The following is a 20,252-nucleotide window of genomic DNA, read 5'->3' on the forward strand; positions in this document are numbered from 1 at the left end:
TTTCACCTTCCGACCTCGACCGATGACCATCACTGATAGGGCCGAGCTTCAGGTGTCCTCCGTAGTCGGACACTTTGGGCGATGGATTCGATGAGCTTTCTGTCCACTTTTTCCAGGTGAGAAGGCTTTGTATTGCAAAGCTGCAGGCAAGAAGTAATTAGAGGAGACCTTGTGACAGAAAAGAATGTTTCGCTGAATGATAGCTTGGCAAAATCCACCCTGTTGGTCTATGATAATTGGCCATTCATCATTTATACGACCTAGGACAGTATTTCTTGGTAGTGCAAAAGTAACAAAACACCAACCTCTTGAGTTGCTCTATGGTTTTGAGCATTTGAATTATTACACTATTTACTACAGTGTTTCCTAGACATTTAAGTTACTTGGTGTTTGAGTCTGAACTCTAAAGGTCACTTTGGAAAAGGAGCACATCATGAGTATAATGTTAAAATGTTGCCAACCTTATTTAATGTACCTTACTGTACTGTACCTCCACAACACCTGCTCGGAAGATATTTGCGTACTTTTCCATTGTGTTTTTGTATCGTTTTGCTGACTGTGTTATTCTTATTACGAGTAGCTTTGTGTTTAGTATGTAGTTTGAGCTAATAATGCTAATTTCGTCGCTTATCGAATGTGACGTCATTGATAAACGTCTCAGGCTGCGCTTATACCGCCCTCCAGCGGCAGACAACACACTGCGCATGCGCAGGACTGTCCTGTCCGCTCAGCAGCTGATACTACTGTCTGAAGCTGTCCTCTGAGCGGCTTCACCTTCAGCCATATTAACCATGCTGGGTACCGTCGGACGTTGCTGCAACGGGGTTTTGCAGGCTTTCAAGCCCGGTGTCAACTCACTGAAGACATTCGGCGGTCGAAATGCGAGCCTCAATTTGGGTGAGATATGCTTTCACCGCCCTGGACTGTCATTGCAAAATGTCCTTTGAACTGTGCCTGATAGACATGGCCCTTTACCTTCATCGCCTCAGATGTTTAATTTAAAAAAAAATCTAGATTCTATTCTTTGTGGTTGTGTTAAATATGGGACAGTTAAAAGTTGGGCGTTTTATTTCTTTTTATTCTGACCTTGTTGCCATGTCCACCACCTCTGTGACCTTTTTTTATGAAATACTGCAAGATCATCATTTTTTAATACAACTTTCTTTCGAGTCTTTGAACTTCCTTGACTGACCAATAAGTGTACTTGTGTACTTGCTAATCGAGTTCAACTTTGTTTTAATGTGTTACTGCAGGCAGGGGCTATGCAAGTCCCGCTGCTCAAGCAGCTCTTGGCAATGGACGCATCACGGCCGTGATCGGTGCTGTCGTGGATGTCCAGTTTGACGAAGGCCTGCCCCCCATCCTCAATGCACTGGAGGTGATGGGCCGTGACAGCAGGCTGGTGCTTGAGGTTGCACAGCATCTCGGTCAGTGACTTGAATTTGATACCTGAGGAGAAGCAGCGAAGCCGCAAATAGTATTTTGAATCGGTCTGCTTTTGTGTTTTTCTCCAGGTGAAAACACAGTCAGGACAATCGCCATGGATGGCACAGAGGGTCTGATCCGTGGGCAGAAGGTTCTTGATACCGGCGCCCCCATCAGAATCCCTGTAGGGCCTGAGACTTTGGGCAGGATCATGAATGTCATTGGAGAACCTATTGATGAACGTGGTCCTATTAGCACCAAACAGTAAGTTTTCTCCTGCCACGTTTTCGAATTTTTTCTTCATCAAGCAAAATAGCTTTTAAAATTGAGTTGACCTATTTGTTTTGCGAAAAAGCACATTGCTATACGAGGCGCTGATGGCCGCAACTCACGCCGAACCATTTCGAATTTGCAGACTGGCTAAAAGCTTAGCTAGTTAACTCCACCCACATTCGACACCCATGTCACTCACCTCGCTAAGCTCCGCCTTTTAAAGCCGTAGACTGTCAGAGATATGGCGTCCCCAAGTGGACGAGAATAACCTCACATGCACATTGTGTGTCGTAATGCCATTTGTCATATGACTTCCCACTCGACTTCTATGAATAGAAGTTTTTAAATAGTAAAAACAGCGAGTATAAAAATAACCCCAACTATCTTTCAGAACCGCTCCTATCCACGCTGAAGCCCCCGAGTTCACTGACATGAGTGTGGAGCAAGAGATTTTAGTCACCGGCATCAAAGTGGTCGATCTCCTTGCACCTTACGCCAAGGGTGGAAAAATTGGTCGGTAGCCAAGACCGTGTTTACGCAAGCAAGCGTCTTCTAATTATCATACCTGTTGTGTGCCAGGTCTGTTTGGCGGCGCCGGCGTGGGTAAGACTGTCTTGATCATGGAGTTGATTAACAACGTGGCCAAGGCTCACGGTGGCTACTCGGTGTTCGCCGGAGTCGGAGAGCGCACCCGTGAAGGCAACGATTTATACAACGAAATGATCGAATCTGGCGTCATTAACCTGAAGGACACCACGTCAAAGGTGACGCCCATTTGACTTGTTTGAGTCTACTATTTTACCGGCTATTGTTTATGTTTTCAGGTTGCGCTGGTGTACGGTCAGATGAACGAGCCTCCGGGCGCCCGTGCCAGGGTCGCTCTTACCGGCTTGACGGTGGCGGAATATTTCCGCGATCAAGAGGGACAGGATGTGCTTCTATTTATCGACAACATCTTTAGGTTTACTCAGGCTGGATCAGAGGTACGTAACACAATATTCACGGATGTTCCACTTTTGGATGGAATTTCAAGATGAAAATAACTTTTCCAGGTGTCTGCCTTGTTGGGTCGTATCCCCTCTGCCGTGGGATACCAACCAACCTTGGCCACCGATATGGGTACCATGCAGGAACGAATCACAACCACCAAGAAAGGTTCCATCACCTCGGTTCAAGTAAGTCGGCCGAATGGGAATGGATGCGGCCGTTTCCCAGAATCGAACTAAAACATCGCTCGCATTGCAGGCCATTTACGTGCCTGCCGACGACTTGACTGACCCCGCTCCCGCCACAACATTCGCCCATTTGGACGCCACCACCGTGCTGTCCCGCGCCATTGCCGAGCTGGGCATCTACCCCGCCGTGGACCCCCTGGATTCCACCTCCCGCATCATGGATCCCAACATCGTAGGCTCCGAGCATTACGACGTCGCTCGAGGCGTACAAAAGATTCTCCAGGCAAGACTTGCATCATTTTTTATTTTAATGATGAACCAAAACAAGGTCTAATGAGGTCTCCTTTTTTCCAGGACTACAAGTCACTACAAGACATCATCGCTATTCTGGGCATGGACGAACTGTCCGAGGAAGACAAGCTGACCGTCTCTCGTGCTCGCAAGATCCAGCGTTTCCTGTCGCAGCCTTTCCAGGTAGCTGAGGTCTTCACTGGCCACATGGGAAAGCTGGTGCCTCTCAAGGAGACAATCAAAGGATTCCAGAGCATTCTAGCAGGTAGTGCCGCACAGGAATTTGTTCCCACAATGGACTAAACCAATTCAAACTTTCCTTTTCTAACTCTTGTTCAGGGGAATACGACGCCTTGCCCGAACAGGCGTTCTACATGGTGGGTCCCATCGAAGAAGTGGTCCAAAAGGCAGAGAAACTGGCAGAGGAACACTCTTAAATGAGCGTGGGTTAGAAGTCTCTGATTTGTACAGTCTTATTTCTATTTGAGGAACTTCTGACCTGTCACGCTGAGTATCTTGTGGTTTGTATTGTTCCGAAAAGCTTGGCATGAGAGTAAAGGTGACGTTGTCATACAGCAATACTCTTTCTTGGGTCTTTGTTTTGGGTGCACTAAAGGTTTAGCTCCTCAAGTGTCTCAGTATCTTATTGAGCTCTCTTTCCTTAGTGAGGAGACTGTTGCTGTGTTCTTTGAATGCCTTGAAATCCTGTAAAATATCAATATGAACATTGATGATGACCTTGTACGGGATGTGAGTGTTTTTATCTTCAAAACAAACCTTTTGAAGCATCTCGTACTTGGTCCTGGCTTCTTCTAGGGCCGACTTGAGCGATCTGACTCTTTTATCTGCGTTAACTGCATGTGCTTGCTGTTTAAACCTGAATTCAAGGAGACATGGCGGCGTTATTTTAGCGCTACGTTTTCACAACACAGCGGACAAAATGAGCAACTATTTAGTTTACCGTTCCTCTGCTTTTAATTGGGCTTTCTTCAGTTCTTTATAGTGCAGCTCAAGAAGCTGGAGTTCTTTTAGCTTCCTCTGTAATGACATAAATGTTACATTTTGATGACGAACGCCATTTTTCACATACCTGTAAGATGTTCTCTCGTTCCACAGAAGTACGCAGCACTTTTTCCTTCTCTTTGGTGAGACTTAAGATGCTTTTATTCAGTGTAGCTTCCTTCAACGCGCGCTCCTCCTCGATGTTTTCAAGTTTCAGTTTTACAGCTGATGGGGAAAAAGACAAAAGTTCCAGAGTGCCTTGGTACGTCACGTGCAGATATATGGGACTGAGTTGTTGACCTTTCAACATTTCTTCTGTGACCTCCTGCTGCTGCTGGGCTTTGCTCAGTTGTTCGAGGTAGGACGACGCCATCTCTTGACGCTCTCTTAATTGTTTCAAATAAGATGAGACACATTGGGATATTTTCCCCCTTTCGATCAAAATGTGTTAATCGTACAACTACAGTGGTGCCTTGAAATGAGCTATCTTGGCAGATGATAAAAAAAATCTCAACATGAAACAAAGGGAATTTCATTTGTGTGGTCATGGAACAAATTCAATTTGTACATCAAGACACCACTGTATTGATTTGTTGCTGTTAACTCATTCAGTGCCAGCCCAATGGAAATTTGACGTCTATAGTCGTTAATGGCAGTGAATGAGTTAATCTCGATTAAAGAAAAAAAACATCTTACTGATAAGCAGTCTCCTTAGTGGTGAACTCCTCTGTCAATGCTTTGATTTTCTTTGTTAGATTTTGAATGATAACCTCTTTATCGTGTAACTTTTGTGAGAAAATCCTGTCGTTTTCCGCCTGCAGCTGCTTGTTTTCCTGCTTCAGCTGCACATTCTGCCGTTTGTACTCCTCCATGAACGCAATAATCGCTTGGCTGTTGGCATCTAAATCCAGAAATCTTTTTTCCACCAGCTCCGCTCTTTGGTGCTTTTGTATAACGTCTTTCTGACAGCTGTCAAGTTGTTTCTCCAGCTGGGCCTTGACCTGCTGCAGGGTTTTGCATTGTTTGAACAGCTCATCTGACTTCTCTTTTAGTACACAAATCAAATGGGCTTGTTCTTTTATTCTTGACTGCAACAGCAATGTCTCCTCTAAATCGGAGCAGGAGAGGTCCATGCATTTCTCTAAAGTCTTTGGATTGATGTCCAGGTGCTGCGAGAAAAAACAAAACAGGAAAACCGAATGTTATAGAGGTAAGCATTAATGACACTTGGTGACCACATTGTTTGCTCCATTTATTATCTTTACAAAGAAAATATTTCGTTTTCATTACTGTTAAACTTGACCATATTTGACACTCAGTAAATGGAGACTTATTCATTACTTTGGTTCACATAGTTTTTGTGACATTTTTGCTTGTTGTGCCATGAAAGCTTTGTAATGTTAAAAAAATTAAAAATAATAATAATTTAAAAAAGGTTGGTATTACACTATACACGTGGACCTAATTAAGGTTCTGGTCATGTACAAGTACTGATGAAAGTGCCAAAAATAAAGCTATATATAATCATACATTGAATATACAATATAATATGTGCTTGCTAAATCATACAAATATTTTCAGATTGTAAAATGCTAAAAATATATATATATATTTTTAAACCTAGTTTACACTTTCACAAGAGGGCGCCACTACGTTGGTGGAGAAGAAATTGCGTTATACGTATAAGTTAAACATTCTTTAATAACAAATTCAGTAATAACAATTTAACGTTATTACTGATTTTTCCAACTTTATTGACCTAACACATTTTAGAGACAACACGTCACTTAGTGACGTAGGCTTCTAATAATAGCAGAAGGACCTAAATCAATTCTAACCTACATACACTGATATGAACATAAACCAGTCAAAGGTAAGTAATAAATTAAAAGTTCTAGTATTGTTGCTTACGGAATTGTTGAGTGACAATCCGTTAAGTAGCAGGTTATCCTCAGACTTGGTCAGTTTCTTTCTCAGGTTTTCAGACTTTTTTCGATGAGACGACATATTGAGAAAAGGCCCTCCGACTTCTTGATGTCTTTTTGAAGTATATTCACGAATATTGGTTTTATTAGACTCGTTTTTCTAGTTTTTTTAAAAGAGTATCCTAGTTGCGAGTTGCCTCTTTTATGCTCGTTAGACAATGGACTTAAAAAAAAAAAGGCTTGTGTACTTGCGTACTCAACACTTCCGAGAGCACAAGGACCCGCTACGGACTTCATGACGTCACCAGCTCGCGAGCGTGTCGTAATTTTTTTTAAAAAATTTATTATTCTTTTTTTTTTTAAAAGGCATGTCATCAATCTGAATCACCAATTCTACCAGAAACATTTATCCGGGCAAACTGAATTATGTTACAATAGTTACAACCTTCACATAGTTCCCTGAGAGAAGCAATTATTTTTTTTGTTTTGGCAGTTTTTCATTTCATTGTTACGCTATAAGAGCTAGAGTCATATGTCGTCATTTGTGTGTATATGTGTGTATATTTCAGCAAATACTATGATGTTAGTGGCAAGCTAGGAAATGTTATGAATTAAAAAAAAAAAAAATAATCACAACGCAATGCATTGTGGGACAACTTAAACAAGGTCCCAAAGAAAAGGACACACAAAAACACGCTGATAAACCTTCCCCTATGTCCAAGTTTGAGTTGTTTGGTTGCCATTGGAAACCACGTCATGGCAACAGGTGGCATGTAGTATCACATAACGGCCGCTACGTGGCGTCCTCCAACTATCAATTTACAAACAATAGCCCGTCTGGCAAGAAAAACACATGGTGACGACAGAACTTCCATTAGAAGAACTTTATTAATGCCCATGATAATTATATACTACTGTGAGGGTTAATCCAGATTTGTATTTTGTACAACATAGTAATGTACATCTTTTTACTACTACTCATGTAGATATCACTGTTTAATATCTTGTGCAGTCAATTGAGTGAGGTCTTTAATCTCTCCACAGGACTAAAGTGCATAAAAGCAGTGATGTAAGGTTAGTAGTCATGGGAGCTGCATATCATTATGCAGATTCCACAGCCCGCCTTGAGGGATTTATCCACAGGGTTGGGGGAGCGGCTGTCCTGCACTTTGTGCACGCCCCTTTTGATCAAGTCGTGGGCCAAGGAGCCCGGTTAGAGGAGAGCCAAGAGCATCCCAGACCGCCCCCCCCTCCAGTTCCTGCAGCTCCTCCATCTACAGAGCGGAGCTGGACGCACCAGCCAGAATGTGGAGAGCGGTGCCACTCCAACTCTTTCTCCTCTTATTCTGCTGGTTGTGCCAATCACAAGGTATGTCTTGTTCTTTCTTGATTTATATTGCATTGATATCCCTTGTTCACTTGTTGCTGAAGTTATTTCAGTCTCTGAGGCTTATCTGATTGCAAAGATGCAACCAATTCCAGACAGACTCTTGATAAATGAGAATGATAAAAACACAACTTGAGAATGATGGAAGGCGATTCTCAAGTGAGGAAATGTTGACCTGCAAAGAGTAAAATGAAGTTTACCACTCAGTGTGTTATTACTTAAAAGGTTGAGCACAAAGCCCCCCTCAGTCAGAATGGAAGTTCTCCTGAAGGAACTTTTGCCTGAGCTTTACTGTTGCTAGGTAACAGAACTGAGCATGTGACTTACAATCTGTAAGTACTAAGAGGTACCGGTTAAAAAAGTTCATTTCGGCGAGGCGGACTTCGAGCCGCACGCCGCGAACTTTAAGTCGAGGAACCGAAGTGATTTTTGCGATAAGGCCGACCGGGACATCGGGAATGCTCCACTTAATAGATTTGCGTTTGTCTCTTGTGTTTGTAGCCCAGCTAGATCCTGCTTCTCAAATTGTAATCTGCTTTCTTTTTGCTCAACCCTTAGGATGTAAGCTTCTTAGTGTGAATGTGGCTACTAATTACACTGCAGCTGCTGTAGAATGGAACCATTTCTACCTTGGTAAAGCTTGCCGAGCCTCAGCTTGGATACGCCCTGGAATAAACCGGATGATTTCACCTCAGTGGTTATGTGACAGACAAAAATAAATGCTTAATGGTCGAAATGACGATGCGTTGACAGTAAAAGAATGAATAATGTCCTGGATTTTGCTGACGTTTGAGGTTTAAATGATGACTCGTGTGACTTTATCAGCATGTTTGTCTGACTAGTGTTAGCTACACCTGCACTTATTACAACATATCCGTTTCAAAAGCGCAAACATAATTATGACAAGTTTTGATTTGATACAACATCATTCACATGTGATTTGTGTGGCCGAAGAGTTACTATTTCACATGAGTGTAAATAGTTTGTTGTAATGAGGTCATGGTGGGAGGCGGTTTTATTGTATTGATGAAAAACACCTTTTGTTATGTTCAAACTTGGACGGCGCGTGCATGTTAAACCTAAGGAGCCTAAATCTTTGTACAGCCGTAACATTGCTTTACAAAACAGGCGTTGTCACAAATCGTTTTTTTTTATTAATGCCTGATAAGTTTCCGACAATGCAGCTGTCTTGTGATCACTTCATTTCTCATCAAAATTTGCATACACTCCCTCCAACCCCTCTAAAAAAAAATGTTGAGGATTTTTCAGTTCCAACTAAATGAAGGCTGTCGGTCCACGCTCCATTCAGGGATCCCCTCGCCGGTGCCAAAAGCAGTCAGGCCTTTCACTGTTTTGTTTGTAGCACTAAGCGCCAAAGTCACTTGTTTGGCAATTGACTGCATTCTGCTGCGCGCATTTCCATATGAAACGGGCCGCGGCACTTTGCTCCGACAGGGTGGACAGCTCCGGCGTTTCATGCAAGCCAGCGGACGTTTTCTTTGCAACTCAGTGGGTGCCGAGGCCTGCGCCAAAACAAGCACGGTTGGCCAAAGCTTAACCACGCCGTAAAAGATGTTTCAGGGGTCAGGTGCGGTTTCTCCATGGATTCAAACACACACACATACTAGCCTCTTCTCTCCATCAGGGTGACACTTCCACTTATGAGTTTACATCCCTACCGGCGCTTCTTTTGTGCCATTGTGATTCCGCAGAGGGGCTTGGGGAGGGGCTTCATTGGAATGAAAATTCCTCTAATGTTCTTCTCTTAGAATAGTGGGGCATTTTTGCCGCAGTGTCGTCTCCCGCTGTGGGTTTAAGTTGCAATAAGAAAAGACAAGGCCGGACAAAAGGGAAAGGAAAACACTGAATTACACGCAAAAAAAAAACCCCACTCATTAAGTTCTAAAATGTGTAGTGTTGGATCTTGAAGACAAAACCTGAGTGAGTGGATTTATTTTTTATTATAGTATAATCCATAAAAGTATTTTGTCAAAGTGGCGGGCTGCTATAGATTGCTAAAAAAGAAAAAATCAATAATACATGATAACCAATCATTAAAAAAAATTATACATAAGTTGCAGGAAACTTGACTACCATTTTCGTAACTAATTTTGAGAAATATATACACACACACAGGTTAGGGGAACCCAAAACTTTTTTTATTTTTTATTATATGCTACGTTATTGACCACTTGAGGACAGCTGACAACCCAGCCCAAAATTATGCAGTCAAGAAAGACACGGGGCAAAAGGTCAAGTTCATTCCTAATGGGCTTGAGGTCAAGGCTGTCCGTTCCTTCCCCACCAAATTATTCCGAAGCTGCTTAATGGACTTTTTTGTTTTAGTATTCACTGTTGATTGTCTGAGATAAATTTCCTCTGACACCGTTCACCAATTCTCCTCAGTAATAATCAAAATACAAGGACAATGCGTGTCATAAATCAAGTTAACATCGATGGAAATGCGCATTCCTGTTCAGATAGTTGTGATGGAGTGTTCTGACACTCAGCTATGTTGCTTGAATCAATCCCCTCCCACTGGCAGATGCCAGAGAAGGCAGTGTCGTGGTACCTTATCTCCACAGATGCCACTCATCGGAAACATCAAAAGGAGAGCTTGTATGAGTGCTGAAGAGGATTGCGTAACATCCTGGGAAAGGGGGTGGGGGGGGTGGATGGCACGCCTGTCTCCACCACTCATCAACGTCGCTAACAGCACGTTTCATCACACTCCTTTTTCCATTACTTATAGACTAATTAGTTAGCATTTGGACGTTGCGCTTCCTTTTTTGACATAAACTAGATCATTCCAAAAAAAATTCCCAAAAAAATGTCACTCTTCAAACTATCCTCTTAAGCAACTCACCTGTTTAATCACTGTGCCACTTTCTCGTTATTACTGCGTTATTTTCACTTCGGGTAAAATAGTGTGACATCGCAAACAAGCCTGCAACAAATTCCAATAAGAATACTTCGTCTCATACGGATCATGTTAATTGAAATTAGTTTTATGCGTCATAATTATTCAAACATAATTGATAATAATAAATATTCTACCAGGTGACATTGCTTTTATAAGTGTAATGTGTATGTAGGATGTGAACTGGGGCAGTTCCGCTGCGGGACGGGCCGATGCATCCCATGGGATTGGCACTGCGATGGGACTTCAGACTGCACGGATGACTCTGATGAACAAGAATGCCGTGAGTCATTTACAAACCCACTCAACCTGACAATTGAACTGCTTTGTTTTAATTACTCCCTTGCTGCGTGCAAACTGATATCTTAATGTCAGAGTATATCTTATTTTTGTTTTGTAATCCAAAAAGTGTTCATCTCTGTCTAACAGCTCAGATAACTTGCGATGACAGTCACTTCCAGTGTTTGAGTGACGGCGAGTGTATCCCCGGTGTGTGGGTGTGCGATGATGAAGAGGACTGTGAAGATGGGTCGGACGAGAGACTAAACTGTCGTAAGTTTCACTAGTTTTGATTTCACCAAAGGCACAAAGTCCACAATGTGCTTGCTAAATGCTAACATTAGCCAAAGATGTCCACCCTGTCATTGTCAGGCATCTCATATTTTGTTGTTAGCATGTACTAAATGTCTCCGATCTGTCCTCAGCTGGGAGAACCTGCTCCAGTGGACAGTTCAGCTGTAGCAACGGGCCGTGCGTTCCGACCGAGTACCGATGCGACCACCTATCTGACTGCACCGACGGCTCTGATGAGAGAAACTGCGGTAAGCATATTTTAACACCACCCTCCTCTGGCATTTTTAATCAATTTGTTCAGATTAAGAGGCTCGCTGACGGACAGAACGAGCCACAATATGCTTCTTGTCAGAGTTTGATTGCGGATTCCTCGGTGGATTAGTCAAGCTGAAGTTCAACCGCTATGCCGCTATTGTCCCGGCTGGCACGGTGCACTCGAATCACTATGAATCTCACAATTGCAAGAATGTGGGCTGCAAATGCCGTTGCGCCAAGCTTTTCACTTGCTGTCAGGTTGACGTGTGCATTATGTTGCTCAAATGATGATCTAATCTCGCAGATTACCCAGAGTGCACAGAGCTTCGATGTGCTAATGGTGCCTGCTACAACCGGACGCAAAGATGCGATCACATACTTGACTGTCGAGATGGCTCGGATGAGGCAAATTGCAGTAAGTCCGTTTTGGACCTTGATGGCAAAGCCTTAAAAGTGTGACGGGCGAGTTACACTAAACTACTTTTTTTTTCTTTCTTCAGCACAGCACTGCAGTGGAGGCCTGTATCCATGTCATAACGGGATGTGCATTCCTCAACGTTATATCTGCGACCACGACGACGACTGTGGGGATCGAAGTGACGAACTCAATTGCAGTAAGACGCCCCTTCTACTTTCCCAAACCAGGTCATAAAAATAAAGCCCCTATTGTCTAACTTTCTCACCAACAGCAGTTAGAATTCTTGATCTGTTTTTGACCGCTATTTATTCATTTTCAGCATATCCTTCATGCAGGGGCAATTACTTTACCTGCCCCAGCGGTCGCTGTATTCATCAAGTGTGGCTTTGCGATGGAGAAGATGATTGTGAAGACAATGCCGATGAAAAAGGCTGCGGTATGGCTGTACACCAGTTATCATATACACCATATAGACAAAAGTATTGAGACACATGCAAATGATGCCTACAGGAAAGCAAGTATTAAGTTGATGCAGGCATTGCTTTTTTTACTATCCTGTGTCTGCAAGTCCGAACGAAAGTTCACGAAACTAATAAAACTGTAGCCTCGGTTTGATGAATGAATATTCTAAAAGGTGTCTTCCCATGTGAAGCGAAAGATTGCATCTAAAGTTTGAGGCGACTACCAAGCTGCTTTTCCTGTGCTCCTCCAAGTGTGTCATTCAAATGGCTCTTTGTGCCCCCCCCACCACACCACCACCACCATCCCCCAATTCCACCAGAGGCCTTTAGAATTTATCCACATGGCTGTTTTTAGAGGATGGGCTGCAGAAGCCCCCCGTGACCCTCTCAGAGTTCCCTCCAGTGATTTAAAGTGACAGTCCTTACAACTGACAATGACGTCACCACCACAACGACGTTTATTTTTTCTTACCATGGTTGTATTAACAAATACAATTTTTTTCTTTAATAGAACATGCAGTGCACGAGTGTTACCCAGGAGAGTGGCCATGTCCATCTACTGGTGTGTGCATCTCCATGAATCAGCTATGTGACGGGACGCCTCACTGCTCTGAAGGAGAGGACGAAAGCAACACCACTACTGGACGCAACTGCAGTTAGTACCAATGCAATCTGTCCGTCTGTCTGTCTGTTATCACCCAGTCATGTGTGTCCTTGTTCAAGCATGCCTATGTCAGCCCCTCTTGTCATTTGAAAACAAACCTGAGTCGGCATTTTAACTCGGTGACCGGACCACTCTATGGTGTGTGAGAATGTGCACAACCAGAAAGATTCACTTCTTCTCCACACTGACTAGTTTACAAGGAAAAGCTACACTCCAAATATTTTCAAAATGTAAAGGTTGCTCGTATTTGCTAGGTGTCTGGAGATGTTCTTCTCTGAGTTGTGAGCATCGCTGTCATCCTTCTCCGGATGGAGGAACTTGTTCCTGTCCTTCCGGCTACACCGTCAGCAGCAATGACAGTCGCTCGTGTATAGGTACATCTTTCGTTCACGTATTAGTGCAACTGCCTTTGCAATCATATTTTTTTTCTTTCGATTTAAGACTTTGACGACTGCTCAATGTGGGGCGCGTGCGACCAGCTCTGCGAGGACCGCGTTGGTTCTCATCGCTGCAGCTGCAGAGAGGGCTACATCCTGGAACAGCACAGACACTGTCGAGCCGACACCTCGTGTAAGTTTCCTCTCCGTCTTCCACACAGTGAGCTCTTGAAATCTCTGAATGAACCGTCAAAACAATGTCCATTAGCATAACCCCCTTTGCCTGTCGACGACCCCCGCGGGCTGCTTTGCCGAGCGCATGTACTCCTTCCCTGGTGCATTGTTGCATGCACATTGTTGTTTCAGTAAAGACTCTTTTGCTTTGTGTACTCCAGAGGTTGACCTCTTTGGCTTTTGCCTCACCGAGCGGAGTGTGTTGAAAATGGATGAAAAGCACTTCACCTTTCTAAAATAACATGTCGCATTCTGTAAAATCTCCGCTCCTTGCACACCAGATCCTTTTCTTTAATGACCCAATTATGGTTCTGTTGTTCTGTTTTTGCAGCCGGAGTCCCTTCCTTGGTGTTTTCCAATGGCAGAGACCTACTAATAGGTAACATCCATGGCAACAGTCTTCGCACTTTGGTACAATCGCAGAACAGAGGAGTCGCAGCGGGAGTGGACTTTCATTTTGAGCGCCGTACGATCTTCTGGACTGACACCATTCAGAATAAGGTAGCGGCGTCAATGATTCAGCACTACTTAACTTGCTTTCGGCGTTTCACTCTCACTTACAATCCATTTTGACACCGTAATTATATGCTAAGTTCTGCACTATGAGCATGCAGATTCCATTGTTGCTTTGTCGAGTCAGGAAAGAGAATCACGCCGTAGCACCTGTCTGGCAAAGTCTTATCGTTAATGTTAAGTCTTTCGGAGTCACGCGTCACCGACCGTGGATTAAATAGTCATGCCGCATACAAGTTATCGCTTGAAATATCTGCGAGGTTGATACAGTAATTAAATGACGGCCACTGGCTCCTGTGCAGCGGGGTCATAATGAAGGGGAAGCTCTGTAAGATGTGAAAAAAAAAATCCTACGTGTATTATCTTTAGACTTATCTGATGAGGGCAGCTATGATGGCCGCATACCAGGGGGCAATTTTGTAATACAAGCTCGCTTGAGTAATTACGCTGTATTTGTTTTCAGCCGTACCGTCGTTCCAAACGCATTCTTCACCGCTAAAAAAAATAAGGAGGGCAGCCGCCAGGTTGATGGGCCAGGGTACATCTTTTAAAAGGGATCTTTGTATATTAAACGGCTTTGTAGCTTCGTGATTAAAGTAGCCAGAGTGCAAGCAGGGCATGTGAATGCAACCAGAGAGGCGAGACACCCACATCTACAGTTTCTCTTTTTCAAACAGGTGACTCCGGAATATATAAATGAAGGGCTATATAAATAAAAATTGACTTGACTTGACAAATACTTTTTTTTTAATTGTATTTAATTAGGTTACTGCTGTATGTTTTTTAGGAAGTACTTTTTTTTTTCATTAAAAACACGCTACAATCATTTGAGGGGGTTGATTGTAACCACTGTGAATTAAAGTCGTATTTTAAGGCACCCTTGTATATTACTTCACTTTAGTCCCCTTTTTTGTCATAGATAATGATATAGTATCGTCATTCATGAAAACAGTGATCACCTAGACCACTGACAATGCCGTCTTTTGTGTCCAGGTGTTTTCTGTGAACATGGACGGGTCCAATTTGCAGGTGGTTTTAAATGTATCAGTTGACTACCCCGAGAACCTGGCTGTGGATTGGGTGAACAATAAACTATATGTGGTGGAGGCCAGTGTCAACAGGATCGACATGGTGGACCTGGATGGAAGTAACCGGGTCACGCTCATCACCGAGAACTTGGGTAACCCTAGAGGACTGGCGGTGGACCCCACTGTCGGGTACGCACATCTTCCCACCATACACCTGTCAGTACACTACCTGTTTTGTGCTCCATTGGCACAGAATAATACGTGCGCATGCGTCTGCGTGAGATGAGCAGATTGCCTCTGGTGGATTAGCGAGACGTAATGTCAGTGATGACCCTAATTGTAATCCAATTCAAGGGAGGCAGAACCAGGTGGCGACTAATATATTGCTCATTTTAAATGAGCCTTTGAGATTTAGTAGATTAAATGCAATAAGTGAGACAATGTGCATATTCTGTTCATCATCATTGTTAATTTTTATAGGAGATCTAATTCCAATGTCCTCCTCCACAGCTATATGTTCTTCTCTGATTGGGAAGCTATCAACGGACAACCTGGTCTTGAACGAGCCTACATGGATGGAAGCAACCGTTACGGGATCATCAAGAGTAAACTCGGCTGGCCAGCTGGCATCACGCTCGACATCGAGGCCAAGCGCATTTACTGGGTCGACAGTCGCTATGACTACATCGAAACGGCAACCTACGATGGTCTTCATCGGTAAAGATGACATTTCATTTCTTGTATTGGTCTTCATATTGGTATTCATGTAAATCAATATCTGCAATATTTTGAATAGAAAAACTGTCGTCCACGGAGGTGCTGTGGTACCGCACCCGTTTGGGATCAGCCTATTTGAGCAATACGTGTATTTTACCGACTGGACAAAAATGGCAGTCATTAAAGCCAACAAGTTCACAGACACAAGCCCTCAGGTGGTCTACGCTACATCCCAGACGCCACATGGAGTGGCAGTCATACATCATCTCAAACAGCCAAACGGTTAGTGTACATTTTCAAGGATTTTCACTCATTCACGTTCTAATTTTTGTTGTTTTTTTTCTTTAGTGGCGAATCCTTGCAGGACAAACAACGGCGGGTGTGATCAAATCTGCGTTTTGAGTCACAGGAGCGACAACGGAGGCTTAGGCTACCGATGCAAGTGTCGCATAGGCTTCGATTTACACACCGATGGCAAGAAATGTCAGGGTAAGAGGAAACGTGTCCCGTCTAATGATGTGGGTAACCTACGTTGCCCTGGCTAATCCTCTAATATGGCGTGCGTTCTGATTTCCTGACTCCAGCCGTGAGGCAGTTTCTGCTTTTCAGCAGTCAGATGGCCGTGCGAGGGATACCGTTCAATCTCTCCTCTCAGGAAGATATCATCCTTCCCATCACCGGATTACCATCCTACTTTGTCGGCGTGGACTTCAGTGCCGAGGATGACGCTATCTTCTTCTCAGACACGGCTAAAGATATGATCTACAAACAGAAAGTGGATGGGACCGGTGAGCATTTGCCAATGTTTCCGCCACACGTGTTCAGAATCTGTCCTAAACAAATGTATTGCCCAGAGACTGTTTTAAATGTGGTCAAGGATTGAATTGAAGTTTGAACTCATGGCACTGCTGTAGTTACTACTGTCGTTGTAGAAATATGCAAATCCAGAAGAAAAAGAAATGCTCCACTGCCCCTGATTAGACATGTTGTTTTTGGAACAGGCCTAGTCTTTCCCTTCCGGTCCACTTGAAGAAAATGCAAACTGACAGCGTATTTATTCAAATGTAGCTCAGCTTTCATGTCTGTGTTAAAGAGTCATCGAACTTCTTTGATCTGTGCAGGCAGGGAGGTTCTGGCTGCCAACAGAGTGGACAGCGTGGAGGACCTGGCTTACGACTGGATTTCGAAAAATCTCTACTGGACTGACCCGCGATACAGGAGCATATCTGTCATGAAGGTCACCGATAAGTCCAGACGGGCTATCATACAGAACCTGAACAACCCCAGGGCAATCGTAGTCCATCCTCTTGTCGGGTAACGCAATAGTATCACGTTACATACAATCTGAAACACATCCATGACATTTCACACGCCGAGCAGCGCTTATACCTATTTGCACAATGTCCTAAAATTAATCCATGGGGAAATTCTTATCCAGCACAAGCTGTTATTTCCAATAGCCTCGAAGTCATAAGGCCTCTGCATCCACATGAAGAGATTAGCGTAGCATGAAGGGCGGTATTGTAGTGGTAATACCAAGCACTGGGTTTACACTACACACCATTTTATTAAAAAAAATAAAAATGGAATTGCAGTGTATTATATTCATTTTACCGTTGTTGCTAACCAGGCTAAATACCTTATTACATCTACTTGTTTATGTGGCTTTTGCAGATATATTTTTTGGACCGACTGGTACCGGCCAGCAAAGATTATGAGAGCTTGGGGCGATGGCTCACATGCCCTGTCTATTGTAAACACCACTCTTGGCTGGCCTAACGGTCTCGCTATTGACTGGAGGTGAGTCCTGTAAAAAGACTATTCCAATTGTCGGAAAGCTGAATTTATTTTGCTCTCATACCTGATATTTCCTCTCCACACAGCGCGATGCGTTTGTATTGGGTCGATGCCTTCTTTGACAAAATTGAGCACAGCAATTTTGATGGACATAACAGGCTTGCTCTGGACCGTGTCAGTCAGATGTCCCATCCCTTTGGCCTCACCATCTTTGAAGGTACTTATTAAACATTTCACGTGAAATAGTTGGACAGCATTGGTAATTCTATTTGAGTTTATTGCTCCTCTCTAGGTTATGCGTATTTCACCGACTGGCGCCTGGGTAGAATTGTCCGCGTCCGCAAGACCGACGGTGGAGAGATGGTGGTTATCCGAAGAGGGATCAGCCACATCATGCATGTCAAATCTTTCAACTCCAACTCTCAGATAGGTCATTGTGTTTCTTGACCTCTCAGTCATATTGGCTCCGCCTCTTCTCATCCTGTTTCTCGCCTTCGCCCATTGCAGGTTCCAACCCGTGCAACCGGCCGGCAAATCCAAATGGGGACTGTAGCCACTTTTGCTTCCCGGCCCCGGACTCCCACAGGGTGTGTGGCTGTCCGTACGGCATGAAGTTGTCCCCCAACCAGCAGACGTGTGTGGAGGACCCTTCCAGCGAGCCCCCAACGCTGCAGTGCGGCGCCAACTCCTTCTCCTGCGGCAACGGCAAATGCGTCCCAAAGAACTACCGATGCGACGGCGTTGACGACTGCCATGACAACAGCGACGAGGCCCACTGTGGCGTCAACAGTAATGTTTAACTTTCAACGGCAAAACAGTTTTTCAAGTTGCTCCTTCCACTCCAATGATCTTTTTTTCTTTTTAGACGTCACGTGCTCCCCCTCTGCGTTCACCTGCGCCAACCAGCGATGCGTGGCGGCTGCGTGGCGCTGCGATGGCCACAACGACTGTCTGGATGGCAGCGACGAGTCCGATTGCCCGACGCGTGTGGCCGGAACCTGCGCGGCCAATCAGTTCACCTGTGCCAACCACCGTTGCGTCCCGCTCACCTGGCGCTGTGACACTGACAACGACTGCGGTGATGGTTCAGATGAAGCAGACTGCCGTAAGTTCACGCTTTCATTTCCCCATTTGTAATGTGGCTGTCAGATTAAATGCAATGTTTGTTAACAGATCAGAGTAGCACATGCCATTCAGACCAATTTCAGTGTCCAGACCATCGCTGCATAGCGCCCAGTTACGTCTGTGATGGCGATCGGGATTGTGTGGATGGAGCAGATGAGCAAGGATGCAGTGAGTAGTTGTCGGCCATTCATCAAAACACCAAACTGGACATTTATACCCATATGTTACTTTCCACACTCGCCTGGAGCCTCCGTAAAACCAAACAAGCACTCGCTTTGTTTGTTGAACTCATTTCCGCCGTTACACAACAACGTATATATACGAGCCGAGCTTTACCAAATACGAGCTTTACCGTGCTCAACTGGATTTTGCAGTCTACAACTGTACTGTGAACGAGTTCAAGTGCTCCAGCGGTCACCAGTGCATCAACTCCTTCTACCGATGTGACGGAGTCTTTGACTGCACCGATCGCTCAGATGAGCAAAGCTGTCGTAAGTAAATGAAAAAAAAAAAAGTTGTACAATCCTTGTAGTGCCAGTAAAGAGCGAAATAAAAATTCCATCTTAAAACAAACGAATAATAAACCAGTGATGTATTTTGTTTCACAGCGACAAGGCCTCCCGGGATGTGCCATCACGAAAGCGAGTTCCAGTGCCAGTCAGATGGCAGCTGCGTCCCGTCCACATGGGAGTGCGACGGTCACTCGGATTGCGAGGACGGCAGCGACGAACACCACGCCTGCCCGCCTCGCACCTGCCCGTCCTTGCTCTTCCGCTGTGACAACGGCAACTGCGTGCTGCGCAGCTGGCTGTGCGACGGCGACAACGACTGCAGGGACATGAGCGACGAGCGCGACTGCCCCGCCCCGCCTTTCCGGTGCCCGAGCTGGCAGTGGCAGTGCCCCGGCTACAGCATGTGCATCAACCTCACGGCGGTTTGCGACAACTCTCCCGACTGCCCTAACGATGCAGACGAGTCTCCGCTCTGCAGTAAGTCTCTTGAAACTTAGCCGAGGTATCATTTGGCAATACGTCTGTCTTTGCGTTGCGTTCAAATCATGCATGTGTGTGATTTGACTTGCGTTAACCTGAAAATGATTTGTGATTTTCCTTTCTCGCTTCTCTCACAACTTTCAGACGAGCCTTTGCCAGGTAGGAACAAAAACTCAATCATTTCGTAGAAACAGAACTGATTCATTAATAGCGCTTGTAGCGCTCTGCCCAGGCCAGACAAAGTCACACACTACAAAATTATTTTGAACACTTTAGGAGTTATTAATGTATTTGTTTTTGGCAATATCTTGCACTAATTGTAGATAATGATCAATTTCATGCATGATATTCTTCAGGGATGCACATATGCAACGGAATTTCTATCTGATTTGATTTTTATTTCATTCACCCAACTTAGATCAGGAGAGCTGCTCTGACAACAATGCCGGATGCACCCACGGCTGCATCCAAGGGCCCTTCGGGGCCCAGTGCACGTGTCCTGTGGGCTATCAACTCACTAATGACTCCAAAACCTGTGAGGACATAGACGAATGTCATCCTCCCGGCCTATGTAGCCAACATTGCTTTAACGAAAGAGGCTCTTTCCGCTGCCACTGCCACGACGGTTACACTCTCGAAGAGGACCAGCGAACCTGCAAGGCCTCAGGTAACAACCTTGAGTATACCCTGCTGTTTATTC

The 20,252-nt window shown here is 44.5% G+C and overlaps 3 protein-coding genes across 7 annotated transcripts in view; 2 read left to right on the forward strand and 1 right to left on the reverse strand.

Moving 5' to 3' along the window:
* Positions 1–704: 704 nt before the first annotated feature.
* On the forward strand, positions 705–3,743 carry LOC119115380 (ATP synthase subunit beta, mitochondrial-like). Its single transcript, XM_037239817.1, has 10 exons — positions 705–897; positions 1,254–1,427; positions 1,515–1,689; positions 2,090–2,211; positions 2,278–2,462; positions 2,523–2,681; positions 2,751–2,873; positions 2,944–3,156; positions 3,228–3,429; positions 3,504–3,743. The coding sequence occupies exons 1-10, from the start codon at positions 792–794 to the stop codon at positions 3,599–3,601; spliced, it is 1,557 nt and encodes a 518-aa protein (XP_037095712.1). The 5' UTR covers positions 705–791; the 3' UTR covers positions 3,602–3,743.
* Positions 3,624–6,327, reverse strand: zgc:172182 (coiled-coil domain-containing protein 89). The gene is made up of 7 exons (XM_037239818.1): positions 6,078–6,327; positions 4,863–5,335; positions 4,467–4,552; positions 4,255–4,391; positions 4,126–4,202; positions 3,942–4,041; positions 3,624–3,869 (listed from the first exon to the last, which is right to left on the reverse strand). Exons 1-7 carry the CDS (start codon positions 6,171–6,173, stop codon positions 3,783–3,785), a joined length of 1,056 nt encoding a protein of 351 aa, XP_037095713.1. The 5' UTR covers positions 6,174–6,327; the 3' UTR covers positions 3,624–3,782.
* Positions 6,328–7,324: 997 nt separating this feature from the next.
* lrp2a (low density lipoprotein receptor-related protein 2a) overlaps positions 7,325–20,252 on the forward strand; it is a 30,489-nt gene continuing 17,561 nt past the window's right edge. For 3 of the 5 annotated variants that reach the window (XR_005101450.1, XM_037280712.1, XM_037280714.1), the window contains exons 1-27: positions 7,325–7,460; positions 10,574–10,681; positions 10,828–10,950; positions 11,103–11,219; positions 11,531–11,641; positions 11,727–11,840; positions 11,964–12,080; positions 12,617–12,760; positions 13,024–13,143; positions 13,211–13,339; positions 13,712–13,881; positions 14,887–15,110; positions 15,432–15,638; positions 15,718–15,920; positions 15,987–16,127; positions 16,223–16,426; positions 16,760–16,952; positions 17,313–17,438; positions 17,522–17,652; positions 17,728–17,865; positions 17,943–18,224; positions 18,301–18,540; positions 18,609–18,728; positions 18,935–19,051; positions 19,169–19,549; positions 19,697–19,711; positions 19,971–20,219. Coding sequence is in view for 4 of the 5 variants with exons in the window: in XM_037280712.1 (XP_037136607.1) it covers positions 7,397–7,460; positions 10,574–10,681; positions 10,828–10,950; positions 11,103–11,219; positions 11,531–11,641; positions 11,727–11,840; positions 11,964–12,080; positions 12,617–12,760; positions 13,024–13,143; positions 13,211–13,339; positions 13,712–13,881; positions 14,887–15,110; positions 15,432–15,638; positions 15,718–15,920; positions 15,987–16,127; positions 16,223–16,426; positions 16,760–16,952; positions 17,313–17,438; positions 17,522–17,652; positions 17,728–17,865; positions 17,943–18,224; positions 18,301–18,540; positions 18,609–18,728; positions 18,935–19,051; positions 19,169–19,549; positions 19,697–19,711; positions 19,971–20,219 (4,288 nt within the window). In the remaining variant the exon portion in view is untranslated. The remainder of the gene's footprint in view (positions 7,461–10,573; positions 10,682–10,827; positions 10,951–11,102; positions 11,220–11,530; positions 11,642–11,726; positions 11,841–11,963; positions 12,081–12,616; positions 12,761–13,023; positions 13,144–13,210; positions 13,340–13,711; positions 13,882–14,886; positions 15,111–15,431; positions 15,639–15,717; positions 15,921–15,986; positions 16,128–16,222; positions 16,427–16,759; positions 16,953–17,312; positions 17,439–17,521; positions 17,653–17,727; positions 17,866–17,942; positions 18,225–18,300; positions 18,541–18,608; positions 18,729–18,934; positions 19,052–19,168; positions 19,550–19,696; positions 19,712–19,970; positions 20,220–20,252) is intronic. The other 2 variants (XM_037280713.1, XM_037280715.1) reach the window with 1 other exon arrangement.

The sequence above is a fragment of the Syngnathus acus genome, chromosome 21 (genome assembly GCF_901709675.1).
Source record: "Syngnathus acus chromosome 21, fSynAcu1.2, whole genome shotgun sequence".
NCBI lineage: Eukaryota > Metazoa > Chordata > Actinopteri > Syngnathiformes > Syngnathidae > Syngnathus > Syngnathus acus.